This window comes from Aotus nancymaae, unplaced genomic scaffold (assembly GCF_030222135.1).
Source record: "Aotus nancymaae isolate 86718 unplaced genomic scaffold, 86718_ANA_hifiasm-v0.15.2.pri h1tg000062l, whole genome shotgun sequence".
NCBI lineage: Eukaryota > Metazoa > Chordata > Mammalia > Primates > Aotidae > Aotus > Aotus nancymaae.
The window spans coordinates 37069657-37087128 of NW_026988476.1; the positions used below are offsets into that span (position 1 = coordinate 37069657).

Below are 17472 nucleotides of genomic sequence, written 5' to 3' on the forward strand. Positions count from 1 at the left end.
AGTAAAGTGCTCTTGGGAGGTTTTTCAGCTTTTTTTTTTTTTCTTGAGAAGGCACTGGGTTGCACACAGAAATTCATTCAACAGGAACTATTAAAACCCTGTGGGCTAACCATTTTGGGGGGAGTTTATTTGTGGCCATAAAAGACAGTTCCAGAACTCAAAGAACCCCACAGTGAGGGGGAGTAAGTTATGAAAATAAGGAAATATAATATCATGTGATATTTGCGCTGATGAAAGTGAGCCCAGATTTTCATGGCCAAAGAAGGTAGATCCTGGAGGGAAGTGATTTGTCATGAGGAATCAGTCATGAAGAGGAAGGGACACGAAGAGCATTGCAGGTACTGATGGGGACAGCACGTGCAAAGGCAGAGAGGTAGGAGAAGCAGAGTTTGCACTGGAATTAGGGGGGCGCTTTACCATGCCCGAAATACAGGGTGTTCAGAGCAATGTCATCCAAATGCTGTCCCCTGGTCCCTCTTGGCCCCATAGTTGTAAGACTACTGCTGAATGTCACTGTGGAATCTGGTTTTGATTTTTGTCAATGCAAATCCATTTTGAGCCTCTCTGAGATTAGCTATCCAGGTCATAAAGCAATGGACCTGGAGACACATGACCCAGAAGCCTCTTATCAGCAGTTTGGGCTCCAGTAGTTCTTTAACTCCTTGTCTGAAAAGCATTTATTTACTAATTCAGCAAATATTTACCAAGTAGATACTGAGTTCCAGATGTTATGGTGGGTAATAAAGATAGAGAACAGACAGACATGACTTCTGTTCTCCCAAAACTGACACGAAGTTCAGTGGAGAAAATAACTTCTGCCCTAAACCTCTAAGTGAAGCTTTAAGGACCAGAATAGATAAGACATATTTGCTTTGAAAAGCATAAAACACTATAAGCGAAAAGCTCTTTCCCCAAACCCTGGTCTAGGCTGAATATCAATGAGAGCTGGGCACCCCAATCCCCACCACACACAGAAGTTTATTAAATACCAGCCGCAAAGTACATTGGGAATGCAGAGAGGGGCTAAGAAACCTAGACAGAGGTCCTGAGTGTATGTGAACTGAGCATCCCACAGCATACTGTACACTTTAACAAAGAAATTGGACATGACCTGCTGGCCTGTGGGAGCACCTCACCCCTGGGTCCAGGAAAGTTCGAGGGGACACTTAAAGGCCATTATTTCCCAAGACCACATGGTTGTGGGGGTGGGGGACAGAATGCACCCTCTGCTGTTTCATCTGGGATGCCATCAGAATGCCAAGTCCACATCTGAAAGTGCCAGCAGAGGCTCGCTCCCTGTTCAAGGCATCAGTCAGTTTGTAGTACAAAGCCCATTTGTGGTTCCGCATCACAGATCAGAGTCAGCGGTCTCAGCGCTCTCCTGTCTCAGGGTACACAGAGAGCACATGCACTTTGTATCCTAGGCAACGGCAATGCTACAGCAAAAAACTTAGAAGTGTGAATTGGGAGGAATTTTACTTTGAGTAAAGAACGTTTTTCAACCCAGGCACCAAACTCAGAATCATAAAATGCCACAACTTGGAAGGGGCCTTGGAGATCACCTGCATTCTAGCCTAGCTTCTCATTGAATACATGGGAAACCGAAGCTGGAAGAGGCAAGTTGGCTTTCTCATGGTCTGTCGGATCCTTAGAGGCTGAGTTAAGAGTAGAATCCAGATTTTTTTACCTCCCTGTTATCTCCAGGTGTGTTTGTTGTCTGGGATAAGATTACCATCCCTCCAGGTGAATTCATAAGGAAGGTAAGAATAAAGGTAGATAAGGGTAATATAAGGTTCAAAGTGTAATTATCCCTGGCATTAGAACCACACACCCTTCCCAAGGTTGTACCTTTAGCCTTGAATAGGCTTCCTGGTACTCACCTCACCTAATAGTGATTTTTATGCTGCTTACCATGTGCCAGGATCTCTGATAAACTCTTTCAAGAACTCCTTCAGTCCTCAGCAATTCTCTGAGGTAGCTGCTAGTGTGATCCCATCCCCAAGATACAGGGTATTGGAGGCACCAAGTGGTGAACTAGCTCGCCCAAGGTCAGATTACTGGTGAGGCAGAAAAGCTGAGGCGCCTACCCAGGCAGTCTGGCTCCAGAGCCACGTTCTCCACTTTGCACTCCACTGCTCAACACTTGTCAGGCTCCATCCCTCACAGCAGGAAGGGCTGAGCTTGCTGAATACCCTCTTGGTCTTGCATCAGTGTAGTAAAAATTAGGAACTGAGATTTTAAGGGCTTGTATGGATTGACCTAAACTCCCATTTGCCTCCGTGGCCCCTGAGGTTTCAGAATTTCATAGTCCATCAGATATGGAGCCTAGACAAAAGGTTGCAGGTAAGCCACAGGTGCACTGACCCAGGCCCAGCCTGGGCCCTCCCTGAGCTTCTCAGGACATAAAATTCACTCGGGCTGTTTATTATTCTCATTCTTGGTTATGGCTTCATTTTTAGTCCAGAACTATCAAAGGGAACCTAACTTACCATGGGCCACATTTCCATCAGTAGGACAAAATACATTAAAAAATACTTATTTTGAAATAATTGGAACTCACAGGAAGTTGTAATAATAGTACAGAGAGTTCCATGTCCCCTTCACCCAGGAAGTACATTTTAAAAAACAAATTAGGATTGACTTGCGGAATCTTGATAAAGTTAATGCTTTAGTTAGTTCCTTCTGAACAATCAGTAATCTTTCTCTTCATTTGTCAGAGACAGGCAACTGTTACTGTGTTTTCAGATACAGAAGGCAAATATTAATACAAAGGCCATATTTTTGGTGATGAAACCCAAAGGACTTGGGACTAAAAATCCTTGACTTTTAAAATTTCACTTCTCTTCCTCTGAGTCGTTAGCGTTTTAACCATTCTGTAAACCCTTCACCAACTGTTTTAAAGCATGACATCACCTGAGAACCTCTGATGAGGCACTTTGCTGATTATTAAACATGAAGACATGAGCCTCTTTAAATAGAGTGAAATCCCACGTTGTTGGCAATAATGCTAACATAGATCGTTGAACTCTGTTGTGACATCTGAGTTCTGCACTGGCTTCACCACTCTTGGATCATAAGTCCCTTAATTTATCTGCTTGTTCTCTCCCTTTGTCAGACAGGAATGAGAGCAGCAGCCCATCCTCAGTCCTTCTTTGCCAGGGTATTGTTCATTTCTGTGAAAGCCTGAAAAGGCTCCATGGAGTTCAGTGAAAGCTATGGCTACACAGTGGTTGCATCAGACAAGTCAGTAGCATCAGAACAAACATGCACTACTTCTGTCATCCCAGCCCAGAGGGCAGAACCAGGCATAGACCCAGGCCCTATTATCCTGAACAGAATGTCACATGCAGGCCATATGGCAGCCCAGCAGGACATCTGGTAGAATAAGCCAATGTTCCACAGACAGGCTGAGTCCTTGAGCATCTGGGTCATCCCTTGGAACCTTGAGCCCTTCCTTTGTCTAGCGTGGCTCCTATTCCTGGAAGCTGAAGGGGAGGAGCCCGGCTTGGCTGGAACTATGCATATGGAGGAGATAACCAAAAAAGAAGGCTTTTAATTTCTCTTGTCACTAGTTAGCCTTGAAAATCCTTCGGTTCCCCTGAAAAAGGGAGACACCGTTGTTCATTTCTGCCACAATAATCTCCTGCTGTATATATATATTTTTTTCTATTATAGAAGGTTCCTTGTGCTTCATACTTTCACAAAGCAAGTTACTATCTTGATGTCTTAAGAGGCTGATATATTTTGTCATCTTCCTGAATAGCAGATTTTCTGCTTACATATCCAGCTCATATTCTCAGTAGTTTTTTCTATTATTTTCACTTCTAATGAGGATTGTTTCTAGGACAGTTTTGCTTTAAAATGAATGTTATTCAATTTGAGTTAGGGCAGACAGGCCAAAACTTGTAGGAAAATTGTCGCTAGAATTATGGTCCCCAGAGCAATGGTTCTGATCAGAGGTCAAATCCTGGGATTCTTGTCCAAGTTTGCTTAGAATTGGCAAAACAGGTTAGATCCTGTTTTCTGTCCCTTCCTGCCCAACTCTTTTTAAGTTCAGTTCCTTTTTGAATTATTAATATGTGACCAAAGCATTACTGATTCAGATATTGGTGTGCTTTGCTTTAAGAAAATCCAGACTTAATAGAGAAAACCTTGCATAAGAGGTTTTTAATTTTCAGAAAACTTGAGTCGACACCTTTATCATGCACATAAAATATAACTCAAATAAAACTGACCCAACTTTGAGGAAGACGCTGATTTTAAAAGCAAGGCATTAATAATGAACACCCAGACTGCCATAGCCCCAGCCTCCCCTTTCCTCTCTCCCATGGTATCTACTGCCACCTGTGCTTTCTTCTCTTCTATCAGAATCCATCATGTTCCCTTTACGCTGGATAAGACCTTATAAGTGTCTTCATACTGGTTTCTGGCTTATGTTATATTCTAGCATTACTTACATTATAACTGGAAAAAAGGCCATCGGCCAAAGAAAAGAATTTTCCATTGCAGAATTTCAGACATAAGCCAGCCCTTAGGCAGGCTGATTTTCATTTTATATTTGTTGGGTAGTGGGGAGTCACATAGGATTCCTCTCTGCCAGTCCCATATACCCACTCTCTAATCTCAGGAATAGCTCTGCTTTCCTTCCCTTTGTTCTAGGAAAGCTGCAAAGTAAGCCGGAATTTCAGCAGTGGTAGTGGGGAGGTTGACAGAAATCGTTTAGTTCTTTGGCCTCTGTTGCCCATTTCTGGTGGGGAGTTTGTTAATCATGGGTAGGTGTGAAAAGAGGCATCTGTTGCCTTTTATAGAGAACCTCTTGGTTTTGGAGCACCTGAAACTCATGAACTGGAGGCTCTTGTGCCAGCGATGCAGGAGAATGACAGTAGACTCAAGATTCAGTGTTGGGGTGATGGTGGAGGGCTGTTCATTCTGATGGAGCCTGTGTGTCACAGCTGAGTCCTTCAGTGTTCTATCTTTTTCTTTCTTTATTTCTTCCTCCATTCATTAAGTATTTACTGAGGACCTCCCAGGTGCCAGGCCCTGTGCCTGATCCTGGCAGTAAAGAGGAAAATGATCCCTTGAGTAGCACAGCCCAATAGAGAAAATGTGAAAATCAGTAAGACTGCTGTGGAGTGATAAGTTATGCAGTAGAAGATTTATACAATATGATAGTGTGACTAGCTGTCCTAAGCAAAGCAGTGTTGCTGAAGAGGGAAGAATGAGAAAGGGGAGAGGGCCAGGGAAAGTTTTCAGCTGGTGAATAGACAGTTTTCAGGAAGGACATTTTAGGAAGAATATGTGTGCAGAAGACACTGCTTTGGGATTGAGGTGGGGAAGTATCAGTAGGTGAAATGGAGACGCTGGCAAGAATAGAATTGTGAAGGACCTTGTAAATCTTGGAAATGAATTTAGACTTTACACATAGGCCTTCAGGAACCATTAAAGGGCTTTTAGACAGGGATGTAACATGATACTGTTTGTGCTTTAGAAAGATCATTCTGGTGGCATTGTGGAGAATGCTCTGCAAGTCTAAGAGAACAGAAACCAATGAAGAGTCAATTCTAGAGCAATGAAGAGATGGAAGCAATGGGATGTACTAACAGGTTCTAAGGAGAGAATGATGGGCAGGGGGCCGTGTAGGAAGACTCCTAGGCTTAAAACACAGGTCCCTGAGAGGGATATGAAAAACAGCAATAACAATAGTAATAGTTGTAATTGTGGGATTCTTTTTTTTTTTTTTGAGACAGAGTTTTGTTCTTGTCGCCCAGGCTGGAGTGCAGTGGCGTGATCTTAGCTCACTGCAAACTTTGCCTCCTGGGTTCAAGTGATTCTCCTGCCTCAGCCTCCTGAGTAGCTGGGATCACGGGCAACTACCACCATGCACAGATAATTTTTGTATTTTTTTAGCAGAGATGGCATTTCACCATGTTGGCAGGGCTGGTCTCAAATTCCTAACCTCAAGTGATCCACCAACCTCGACCTCCCAAAGTGCTGTGGGATTACAGGTGTGAGCCACCACATCCAGCCCAATTATTGGATTCTTATCAGACACAAGGGGTTTGGCTACATGCTTTACATAGGTTATCTCATTCAGTCATCGTAATAATATTAGTGCTAGCATTATCCTCACTGCAGGCAGGAAAACGGGAAAGTTTGAAAGGTTAAGTAACATGCCCAAGGTCACATTGGACCTATATTATACTGAGGTCAAAAAAAAAAAAAAAATTGCCTATATTATACTGAGGTCAAAATATCTAGCAGGGAGTTGGACAGCTGGATCTGGAGCTGAGGAGTGTGGTGTGTGCTGGATGCGTGATCTAGGATTAGTGAATTGGTGGTAGTGAAGAAGGGAGGGGTCATGTGAGCCCCTCCCTAAAGACTCGGGCTGGAACTGGGACGAACACCCAACGGGCAAGCATGTTAAGACAAATTTGGGAAGACTGATGAAAAGGAACAGCTAGTGAGGTGCGAGAACTAGGAGCGTCAAAGGTGGAGTTTCACTGTCTGATGGAATGGCCAATGAAATTAAATGCCTCAAGTAGATGAATGAAGATTTAAAGTGAGAATTGCCTTGGATTTGGCAATTAGGTGGTTGAGGCGTAGGCATTAAAGTTAGGCTAGAGTGGGCTAAAAATATAACGCAAAGTGAGAAAATGGAGAATATGGACTCAGGCTTCTCTTCAAAGAAGCCTGGCTGAGAAAGGAAATGGGAGAGAGAAAACAGAGGCAGCCTGAAGGTCAGGGGAATGGCTGTTTGTTTATGATGACAGTGACTCGAAACGCATGGATGTTGAGGGGAAAGACCCCTGAGCCATGGGAATTACACCAGGATGCTGTTCCCACTAGATAGGGGAATAGGAACCCCTCTAGCTGTCAGGAGAACATGGATTCTTAGAGAAAAACAAGTTTTTACAGTTTTAATTTACCAACCCCCCTTGTATTACATAAAATCAGCAGATTGGTGAAATGACTTGTCTCTGGCCACATAGCAAGTCTGTGACCCCAGATCTCCTGGCTCCTGGCCTCTTTCCTCTCTTGCTGCCAGTGTCGGTGGGAGAAGAATCATCCCTGATGTGTTCCTCATGGTGTGAGTCTCCACTGCTTCATCCAGGCCCTTCCTTGCTCCTTCCGAATCCACATCTTAACAGATTCTGATGTGTCAGTAGGGTTTCAGCTGTGTGGAAGGTGAGTCAGAGAGCTGCTTCGTCATTTCCTCCACATGCCGTGGGGCAGAGTTTTAGGTGGTTAATTATAAAGTGTCAGTAACATAACAGTGCTAGAAGCCTCTTCCTCTAACCTGGGAGTCCACATTCCTAGAAGGAGGAAGGGTCTCAGAGTCAGGGGCCTTTCAGCAACCTCCTCATGGCCCACAGTGAGAGAGGAGGATGTAGTTATTTGTTCAGATGTGGCACCTGCACAAAGAACCTGTGTGCACGAGGTAGAGGGTGGGGTAACAGTAGCGGTTCCTTAAATGAAAAAGCCTCTGCTCCTTTAAAACACATCAACCAAGAGTCACTTGGTGAGCCTGGAGGCAAGGAGCTACCCATGCCTTTCAGAAGGGCCCAGAGTAGCCTGCCCCAGCTCTACTTAGGGATCTCTTGGAATCTGAATATATAGTGATGATTAATAATCTAGTCTTCTTACCACGCATGGAAGGTGAAAGGAGGCCTGCAATTCAGTGGCTATTACCTTCTTATATTCCAAAGCTTGTGGTGTCAGCCAAGCTGTCATACCACTCTGATTAAATACCGATGATGGTCATTAAGATCTAAAACGCTGCCAGAACATACTGCTTAGAATCGAGGCACATGAATGCTGTATAAACCTAAACCTCTCTTTTATAACTGATCTTCGGTTACAGCCCTCCTTGTCTTGGTAGGCTCTAAGGTATAGGAGTCAACTTGCTTCTCTCTGCTCTCTCCCCACTTACTAAACCCACTGTTCCCCTTTTGTTTAGTCTCATGGGGCCCTCGTGACCCAGAGGTGGTAAACGGATAATTCCTGTGACTCCAGGTGTAATCGTTCTCATTGACTACAGTGTGAACAGTGCCCCCTGAAATGTCATAGACTGCAGAGTGAATGGTGCTCTTTGTGCCACAGGTCCGGTTCAACCCCCTCTTCTTTTTTTACTTACAGCATTCTCCAGTCAGAGTCCCTGCTCTTGGGGAGTGGAAGCCCCGGAGACCCATCCTCCCTGGGTCTGCTGCCCTCTGTTGTTTGTTTAGTAGTATTAAATAAATCTAAATTAGACTGAGTCCAAAATGCTTACCTTACCCTAAGAGAGTCAGCGAGGACGTGGTGATTCAGGACACATGGTTCATTCTTCTGTTTATTCCTTTATTCACAGTTCATTCACAGTTGCCTCAGGAATTGACAACTGTGAGACATACTTGACCTGAGGGACTGAAAAAAATCTTCCCTAGGTTCTGAAAAATTAGGGGGACTTAGCTAGGCCAAGGATGGGAGGCAAAAAGGGCCATCTAGAGGGAAAGTAGGAGCAAGGTTTGGTAGGTGGTATGACACACTCCAGGGCTGAAAACAGAGGCAGGGTGGTAGAAGCACAAGAAAAGAGAGATGGAGGCCCAAGGTGAGACAGGAGTCCTTGTGAGACGGGGCAGGACTCACAACCTGAAAAGTTGAAGGCCACATTTAAAAGATTTGGGCTCCATCCAGTAGATGGTTACTGGAGTGATTATGAGATTCCGTGATTCTGAAAAGATCATTTGTGTTGTGTCTAGAAAATGAATGGGAGACAAACAGGCAGACAGAGAGGTGGGAAAACCATCAGAGGAATGTGGTATGAGGAAAAGCAAGGAAAGGCAGTATTTGGAAAAGCTGTGAACTGTCAACTGTGTCTAAAGCTCCTGAGCAGTCAAAGGAAATAGGACTGGAAAATGCCCATTGCCTTTAGGTACTTGTAGGTCATCAGTCTCTACTGAGAGAGGAACTAGAGCACAGAAAGAAGAAGAATGAGCAGGAGGTGAGGAAATTACAGCAGAAGAGCAAAGTTTGTTTCAGTGCCAGTGAAGAGCAGTGAAGACACAGGTGATAGCTTGAGTGGGATCAGGGATACAGGAGGTATTTTCCTTTTGTGTGTGTGATGAGGGAGACATGGACAAATTTCAGTTCTGATGGACATTATTTAATTGATTAAGAGTTACAGAAAATAACGGAGAGAAATATAATCAATGTCTTTTTATTCCAGAAAAAGAGTGAAGGGATTGGATTAAAAGCACATGCGTTGGGGGGTGGGCCGGGCACGGTGACTCACACCTGTAATTCTAACACTTAGGGAGGCCAAGGTGGGCAGATCACTTGAGGTCAGGAGTTCAAGACCAGCCTGGCCAACATGACGAAACCCCACCTTTACTAAAAATATAAAAATTAGCTGGATGTGGTGGTACATGCATTTAATCCCAGCTACTTGGGAGGCTAAGACAGGAGAATTGCTTGAACCCGGGAGGCGGACATTGCAGTGAGTCAAGGTCACACCACTGCACTCCAGCCTGGGTGATAGAGCAAGAGAGTCTCAAAAAAAAAGCACATGGGGAGGGTGGATGTATTTGGCAATGGGAAAGGAGAAGACTGAGGAAACCCCCATCTTATGGCTTTTGTGTTCTATGTGAAGTAGCTGTGGGGAAGGAGGGAGGAATGTAAGTAGCAGAGTATGGAGACATAGCAGATTGGGGCCTGGAGGAAAGTGGGAAGTTTACATGTGTGGATTGGGGGAGTGGTCTAATTTAATTGAGAAACATAGGATCTCTATGGAGTTTGTGATGCTGTTTGTTGATGACAACGAATTCTGTTACATTACTAGCAAATTGTCCCAGAGTGTGGTTGTCTTAACCAGTGCTCAGCTGCTCTCGAGCAGGTGAAGAAGGTGAGTGGCAGGTTCATCCAAGGTTAAGACTTTGCAAGAAAGGCTGACAAAGATACGGAGGATGAGGGAGTCCAGGAGTACAGGCAGAATAATGGACATGATTGACCATTGACTATTATACTTAAGATGGATAAAGAGGTATGTCAAGATCAGAGAAGACTAATGATTAGAAGAAAGGAGAACAGTTAGTGGGCTGAAGGCCCTGGTGAGAAGGAAGAGCAGTCATGGTGTGAAAGTGGCCAGATGAGCAAGCTGAAGAACAGGAGGTTAGCATCCCAGCACACAACACTTGACTTTATGATTTTGAGACTGAAGTCTCCGTATGAAACCATGGGCTGGGACTAGTAAAGCCTTTGAAAAGCTAGAGAAAATGACTGGGAAACTGTCAGGTAAAAGACAGGAGCAGGACTTCGACCAAAGACTTTTTGTAAGATCGCTGGAGGCCCAAGGTCTAGAAGAGTCATCAGAAAACTAAAAGGAACCAACTCCACATTCAGACTCTGAGGCAAGTGGAGTCTGAGAGTCTAAGCAGATACTCTTTGCATAGTGGCATCTCCAGACAAGAAGTAGGGGATAGCTTTCAAATCAACATGGTATCTCTCTGGGTTCTTTGGGCTAGGGATAAAGTAGGCCTACCCCATTTCTACATTCTCATTTCCTTTAAGCTATTTAATTTTCAGAAAGACAAAGACTATATACCACTTTCTCTATCTGGGATTCATTAATTTCAAATTGAGCTACTAGGCTGTAATCATAAAAATAACTTGTGGTCAGATATGGTGGCTCATGCCTATAATCCCAGCGCTTTGGAAGGCCCATGTGGGAGAATCATTTGGGACTAGAAGTTCGAGACCGCCCTAGGCAACATAGTGAGACCTCAGCTCCACCAAAAATGCAAAATAAAATTTCTTTAAAAGTTTAAAAATTTGCATTAATCTTCCCTATAAATTCTCCTGCCCAAAGAACTCTTCTTCAATATTTCTTTTAGATTGCATCTGCTAACAACAAATCTCTTACTTATTTGTCTAAAACATCTTTATTTTGCCTTCATTTTTGAAGAGTATTTTTACATGTTGTAGAATTCTAGGCTGGAAATTTATTTTCTTTCAGCAACTTAAAAATGTAATTCTATGTTCTGCTGGCTTCCATTGTTTCCACTGAGAAGTCCGCTGTCTGTAATATTCTTGCTTTTTGGAAGGTAATATATCTTAGTGTTTAACATTTTTAAAGTTTGTCCTTGTTTTAGCATTTTGACTACGATGTGTCTGTGATTTTTTTTTTATTTAGAACTTTTTAGAATTTCTTGAATGTATGGTTTATAATCTTATATCAGTTTTGAAAATGTGTGCAGCCATTATCTTGTCAAATATCATTTCTATCCCGTCTCTCTCTCTGCAGTCTCAGGGACTCCAATATGTTCATCTTTTCACAGACTCCTATGTTTCTTACTCTATTGTCCTTTTTAATCATTCTTTTTGCTCTCCATATTTCTGTCTGATAATTTCTATTTGTCTTTTCACTAATATTCTCTTCACCTTTGACAAACATGTTGCTAAACAAATCTATTGAAGATGTGTTATTTATTGTGCTTTTCTGCTGTTGAATTTTTATTTAATTCTTTTTTATAGATTCCAGTTCTCTGGTGAAATTCTCCATCTTGTCATCTTTTTTGCTTGGACAAAAAAAAAGCACAGTTATTTTCAAAACATATGTGTGATAACTCTAATATCTGGGCTACCTGTGTGCCTATTTCTGTTGTGTTATTTTCTCTCTTTCTTAGTTGCAGTTTTTGGAATTTGTGATAATTTCTACTTGAATGTTGGGCAATACATGTAAAGAACTGTAGTCTCTGGATGATATCTTTTTCTAGAGAAGTGTAATCTTATCTTTTCTGGCAAGCAGCTAGAGTGGGAGATTATATCCATCCAGTCTGGGACTTAGCTTATTGGATTGGATTGGATTGGAATTTTTGTAAAACAGGGTTTGCCTTACATTTTTCTCCTCTTCTGGAGTGTAGCTTTTCAGAAGCCCAAATGATAGCCTTTGGTTATTTACTGGTACTCTTCCTTCTTGGTGAGTCCTAAACTTGTGACTGCCAGAAAGTTTTATAGTTATTGTATATAGCATTAAGCTCTATAAAATTAGCAAATATAAAATGATAAAAATATAACATTATAACAATATAATATATATAAATATTATAAAAATATAAAATCAGCAAATATCCATAAGGCAAAATCAAGTGCTGAATGTAGGGCTTAGCTCTGTGTACCTCCCTTCTCTCAAGTATCCTGTCACTCAAGCCCTAGTTGTTCTGGCAGCTCTGAACTCCCATTAAGAACTTTCCTCATCATATTTAGTATATAACATCAGGAATGTATGGGAGAAGTTCATATAAAATAACAAAAACTGAATAAGCCTGCCTATTCAGGCATCCGTGTTCTCTGACTGTGTCACTAACAGGAGTGACTTCATGTAGGAATGTTTTTTAAGCTTGCATATGAGGAATATGGTTTCCTCTTTGTAGGAGGCCTCTACATCTGTGAAGCTGTGTGCCTTATCCTCTAAGAATGCCCCTGTCATTGTTAGAATGGTATACATAAACACTTTGGCAAATAGTTGTACAAGATGAAAAAATGAACTTTTTTTTTTCCACCTTTTTGCCAGACAAGATATAACCAGAATAGACATGATGATATTCCCTAAAATTTAGTATATTTACTGTGGAGCAGACTCTGGTTAGATGCTTCATACTGATTATCTCATTTAATCCTAAAAGGAGCCTATGGGGTAGTAAAGATAATTACTCCCATTTTACATTTGATGAAACTGAGGCTTAAAAAGATAAAGTCAATTTAAACAGGGCCCAAGATCCAGGAAGTAAATGGCACAAGCAAGTTCAAACTCATATTTTTCTAATCCCAAGGTCCATGTTTTTTTCCAACATTTCATCTTGCTTCATGGCCTGCCCTTTTCAACCTAACTAGTATCATGATTTCAGGATACTAACTGGTATCATGATTTCAGACCCCTGGACTCCTGATATATCTTCTTAAATAAAGTCAGAGATAAGAAGTCTGAGTGGTTTACATGCAAATACATCTCCTTCCTGGTACATTGCTTTCAGGTATTTCCAGATTCTTCCCTCTGCCACCCAGCCTTTGAAATATGTATCACATTAAATGCCTCCATTTATAACTACTATGGCAAGTCTGAATGTTATTTTTTTTTTTCAAAAATACAGCTTTATGCAGACAGGAAGCAGTTAGTGGTAGGGCTTTATTTTGGGAGGATTAGAGTGGTAGGGGGTGGGGCATGGGGAGAAATTGCTTTCTGCAGTGTCAGATGAATGAGTTATAGGAAATGATAGCTCAGCCAGCAGCTTGGTGCTTGCTAGTGAGTCAGCAGTGATTCCATCCTCAGCCCCAGTGCTGGGATCACAGCTGAGAGACAGTCTTCCTGGTGAGGGCTCCTCCCCATCCTGCTGTCTGGGACATGGAGGCTCTGCTTACCTGATGTGAGCCATTCACCCACCTGTCATGGAGGAGAAAGAGTCACAGAACGATCTTTTTGTTTTAATGCAGATGTTTCTATACTTCTTTGGGATTAATTGGTATTTCTACTTCTTTTGCCTGATATCTAGCAGAAAGATTCAGTGACTTTGTATCTAGAGGATGATGTTTGGAACTGGTATCATAGTAGAATCTAATTCATAGGGCAACACTTTGTACTTTTATGCTACTTCAACTTTAGAAGGTCTTTATAAATGATAAAAACAGTATGGAAAAGCAAGACAGGAAAACTCTGCTTCAGAAGAATGAGTAAACAAGGAGAAATCATCTTGTCAGGACAATGGAAACCATGTAGATGTACAAAGACTAGAACCAAATCATTGTGGTTGTTGGGGTACGACTGTAGGATTGCTGGTGATTGTTTTTTTGTTTTATGTTGTTACTTTATTTTTCCAATACATAGGCACAAGTTGTAAAATTTACCCTCGGAGTAGTCCTCTAGTGTTTTAAAATAACTAGTTGTGAAAAATAACTGGCCAAATAACCTTAATATTTTAGGATATCTTTTCCCCAGGCCCTGTTGAGACTCTTATCTGCTCATACCCAGTATTCTCCAGTAGGAAATGGGTAGAGAGGTCTAACTTTTCTCGGTATTTCCTATGTGCTAGGCACTTGGTTCCTTTTCACTCTAAGAAGGCGCTATTATCCATATTTCACAGATAAATAAACTAATGCTCAAAGAGATTAAAGGAACATTCCCAGGCCAATAAGCTAGCATGTGGTATAATTTCATCCATGCCCAAGTCCTACTGACTCCAAAGTCCACGCTCTTGAGTGCAAAACGATGCCACCACCATTTCCATTCCACCTGCTTTTTGTAAGGCAGTTTAAACATGTTAACTTAGTGCTGGATGGATCATCCACGAAGCAACATTTACTGCAATATATTACTCTCTTTTTGCAAAACTGGGACTCTAAAACTCACATATACTTGATTTGTACTTTAGTTGGAGAAATATTTAGAGCATTGGGTAGCATGCATATCAGTGTGCTTCACGTGAGATCCATAAAAAAGGCACAGTAAACACCCGGTTTAGTAGTTGGACTCGCCTGGAATTTGCAGTGATTCTTATGATCTCTTCTGAAGTTCTTAGGTATGTAAGATTGAAGATAATGCTAAAGGTTTTGTTGTTCAGAACAGTAGCTGGAAGTGACAGTTTTGGTTGAGGGAGGGGGGTGGTATTGTTGCAAAGTGGAACACTTACAACTTTACAAAAATATCCATCTCATTGGCCCAACAGGGCCCTAATTTATCTTTTTAATAAGCTAATAACATTTAAAGATCTTTTAAATTTTTTATTGCTATTATAATGCAATTAATGCTGTGTTTTGATAGCTTTATTGAGGTATTGATATATAATAAACTGCACATATTTAATGTACAATTTGATTAAATTTAACACCTATGAAATAGCACTTCAATAAAAATGATGAATATATCCATTTCCCCAAAAAGTTTTTTGTAATGCTATATTTTTGGAGGAAGAAAGTCCAGTCATTTATGTTCTCCTTTCCATTTGGTAAAAAGAGCCTAGACGGGGACTCAGATGATGTGGGTCTGGACTCCAACCTTGCCTTAACTAGCTCCACACAATTCAGTGAGTTCTTTAATTTTTTTGGCCCTTGGTTTTTCATCTGAAAACTGAGGGGGTTGGGCCAGATGGTCCCTAAGGACCCCTACAGCTCCAGAGTTCAATAAAGCTAAAAGGACCAGTGTACTTAGGGTATTGGTTTGTGTCCAAATGGTTTTATGTAAAAACGTAGACTTCCCTGGTGGCCTGGTGTCAGCTGTGCCACTTCATCCCTGCCTTGCTTTGCTTGATTGGTTATCATGAAATCATTTTAATTCCCTTTTGCCCTGATTCAGGGTCATTCCTGTCATTGTCTCCATGCGGGTAGGGAACTGCTCGACTTAAGAATTTAGGGCTAAGGCTTGGGTAATGCTGGGAATTTCACAACACCATAAGCAAAGAGCTGAGGAGAGATGATGGCAGGATCAGCCCTCTGGCTATTTTTGAGGCATCTTGAGCATTTTATGGGGGGCAGAGACAAGTTGTATTGGATATATTTCAGGACTGAGGGAAGGGAAGCGGATTGGAATTTAATTAAAATTCTGATTCCAATTTTGCCCATCTTCTTGCCAAGTCAGCAGCTAGCATTTCTCTTCATGGTTCTGGTGACTCTGCTGTGATGACATGCAGTTACCTCCAAAATTCTTGTGAATTTGCTGAAAACTTCAATATGCTCAACCAAATGCTTTAATCAGGCCTGGCATGCTGCCATCTTTTGCCTGTGTTTTTGGCGATACCTGATCTACCACTGCCAGCATTCCTGGTGGGAGAGGGGCTTTGGAGGGAGCCGATGGTGAAAACTAAGCTGATTGCAAACAAGAAAACCATTTCATTTCAGCATAGAGATCTTTCCAAACTGCTTCTGTTTTCCAGGTAGCTCAGTGGCATTTCTGAGCAGGGGCCACCCTGACTTCACCTTGGCCCACCATGAGGGTCTTCCTGCTTTGTGCCTACATACTGCTGCTGATGGTTTCCCAGTTGAGGGCAATCAGCTTTCCTGAAGATGATGAACCTCTTAATACTGTCGACTATCACTGTAAGTCATCTCAAGAACAGTCTTTTCTCCAGAGAAGGAAGCTTTTCTGTTTTTCATTTTCTAAGCATGTTCGTTTTCAGAAAGAGGCAGAGATTTTTTATGTCTTAAACAAGAATTTGCACCTGAGTTTATCAGTAATCATTTCCTAGTGTTTGGAGAAAATGAGGCAGTTTTGTTGGGTGCTTTTCTACAGCAACCCATGCATAGGTTATATATTTTGAGTTAAAAGAAAGACCATTTGCTGACATTCACTGTCTTTTATTCATTTATATTCAAGACCTGAAGAGAGGAATTTAGTTAAAACCTTTCTACAACAAGTATATACAGCTAATCAATGCTGTTTATTGATCCCTCAGCTCCATAATCCTGAATGATGGTTTAGCCCATTTTTACTTGCAGATTCAAGGCAATATCCGGTTTTTAGAGGACGCCCTTCAGGCAATGAATCGCAGCACAGGCTGGACTTTCAGCTGATGTTGAAAATTCGAGACACACTTTATATTGCTGGCAGGTAATTTTCCTCTCGTTGGTTTATTAGATTAAAATTCTTTTCTCTTGTGGTGCTTGCATTAATGTGTCTAGTTCATGAAAAACTAATATGTGATTGTGATCAAAAATTGCAAGTAGCCAGAAATATTCACCGAGAAGAGTCAGTGTTGTGTACCAGGAACAAAATACAGAGCTCAAGCCTTCAGCAGTGCTATTTTATTACTGCCATCAAGAAATCATACACCATTCTTTTTTCCTAAAGCAGCAGGGGAAAAAAACCTTTCTTTATTCATTTTTAACTTAGAATTATTCAGGCAAATATTAGAAATATGTCTATGCTAATACCAAGTAGCAGTTTGACCCATGCCTGGAGAGAAGCTTTCTTTGCTCTGTGACTACAGTGATATATAAAAGCATCTCACTAATGAAAAAGTGCTCTTTGTTGACTTTGTTTGAGACAGAGAAAATCCAGATGATCTCTAAAACATAATAAAGGCAGATCTGTCAAAATAAAATAAGAAGCAGCTTAACATTTTTATGTATTCACGTGGTATGTTTTATTTCCTTATTTCCAACAGGGATCAAGTTTATACAGTAAACTTAAATGAAATGCCCAAAACAGAAGTAACACCAAGCAAGGTGAGCAATGGTAGTTGGCAAATTTATTGGCATTCCCTCTGAACCTGATTAATCTTTCCACTCCCTCCCCCAAAATGTTCCCAATTAAAACCTGAACTTTGGTTTTGCTTGATTAATACAGAAACTGACATGGCGATCAAGACAACAGGATCGAGAAAACTGTGCTATGAAAGGCAAGCATAAAGTGAGTTAAACAGACAAATGTCTGCTAGATGTAGTCTTCCTGTGGGCTTGATACCACAGTGCCAGCATGCTTGAATGTCTGATATTAATGTTAACTACTAC

The 17472-nt window shown here is 41.5% G+C and overlaps 1 protein-coding gene across 16 annotated transcripts in view; it reads left to right on the plus strand.

Moving 5' to 3' along the window:
* Positions 1 to 17472, plus strand: part of SEMA6D (semaphorin 6D) — a 56118-nt gene that overhangs the window by 25458 nt on the left and 13188 nt on the right. For all 16 annotated transcript variants that reach the window (XM_012442340.3, XM_012442349.3, XM_012442346.3 and 13 more), the window contains exons 2-5: positions 15897 to 16059; positions 16459 to 16570; positions 17127 to 17187; positions 17309 to 17371. In XM_012442340.3, the coding sequence (XP_012297763.1) occupies positions 15951 to 16059; positions 16459 to 16570; positions 17127 to 17187; positions 17309 to 17371 (345 nt within the window). In that variant the 5' untranslated portion in view covers positions 15897 to 15950. The remainder of the gene's footprint in view (positions 1 to 15896; positions 16060 to 16458; positions 16571 to 17126; positions 17188 to 17308; positions 17372 to 17472) is intronic.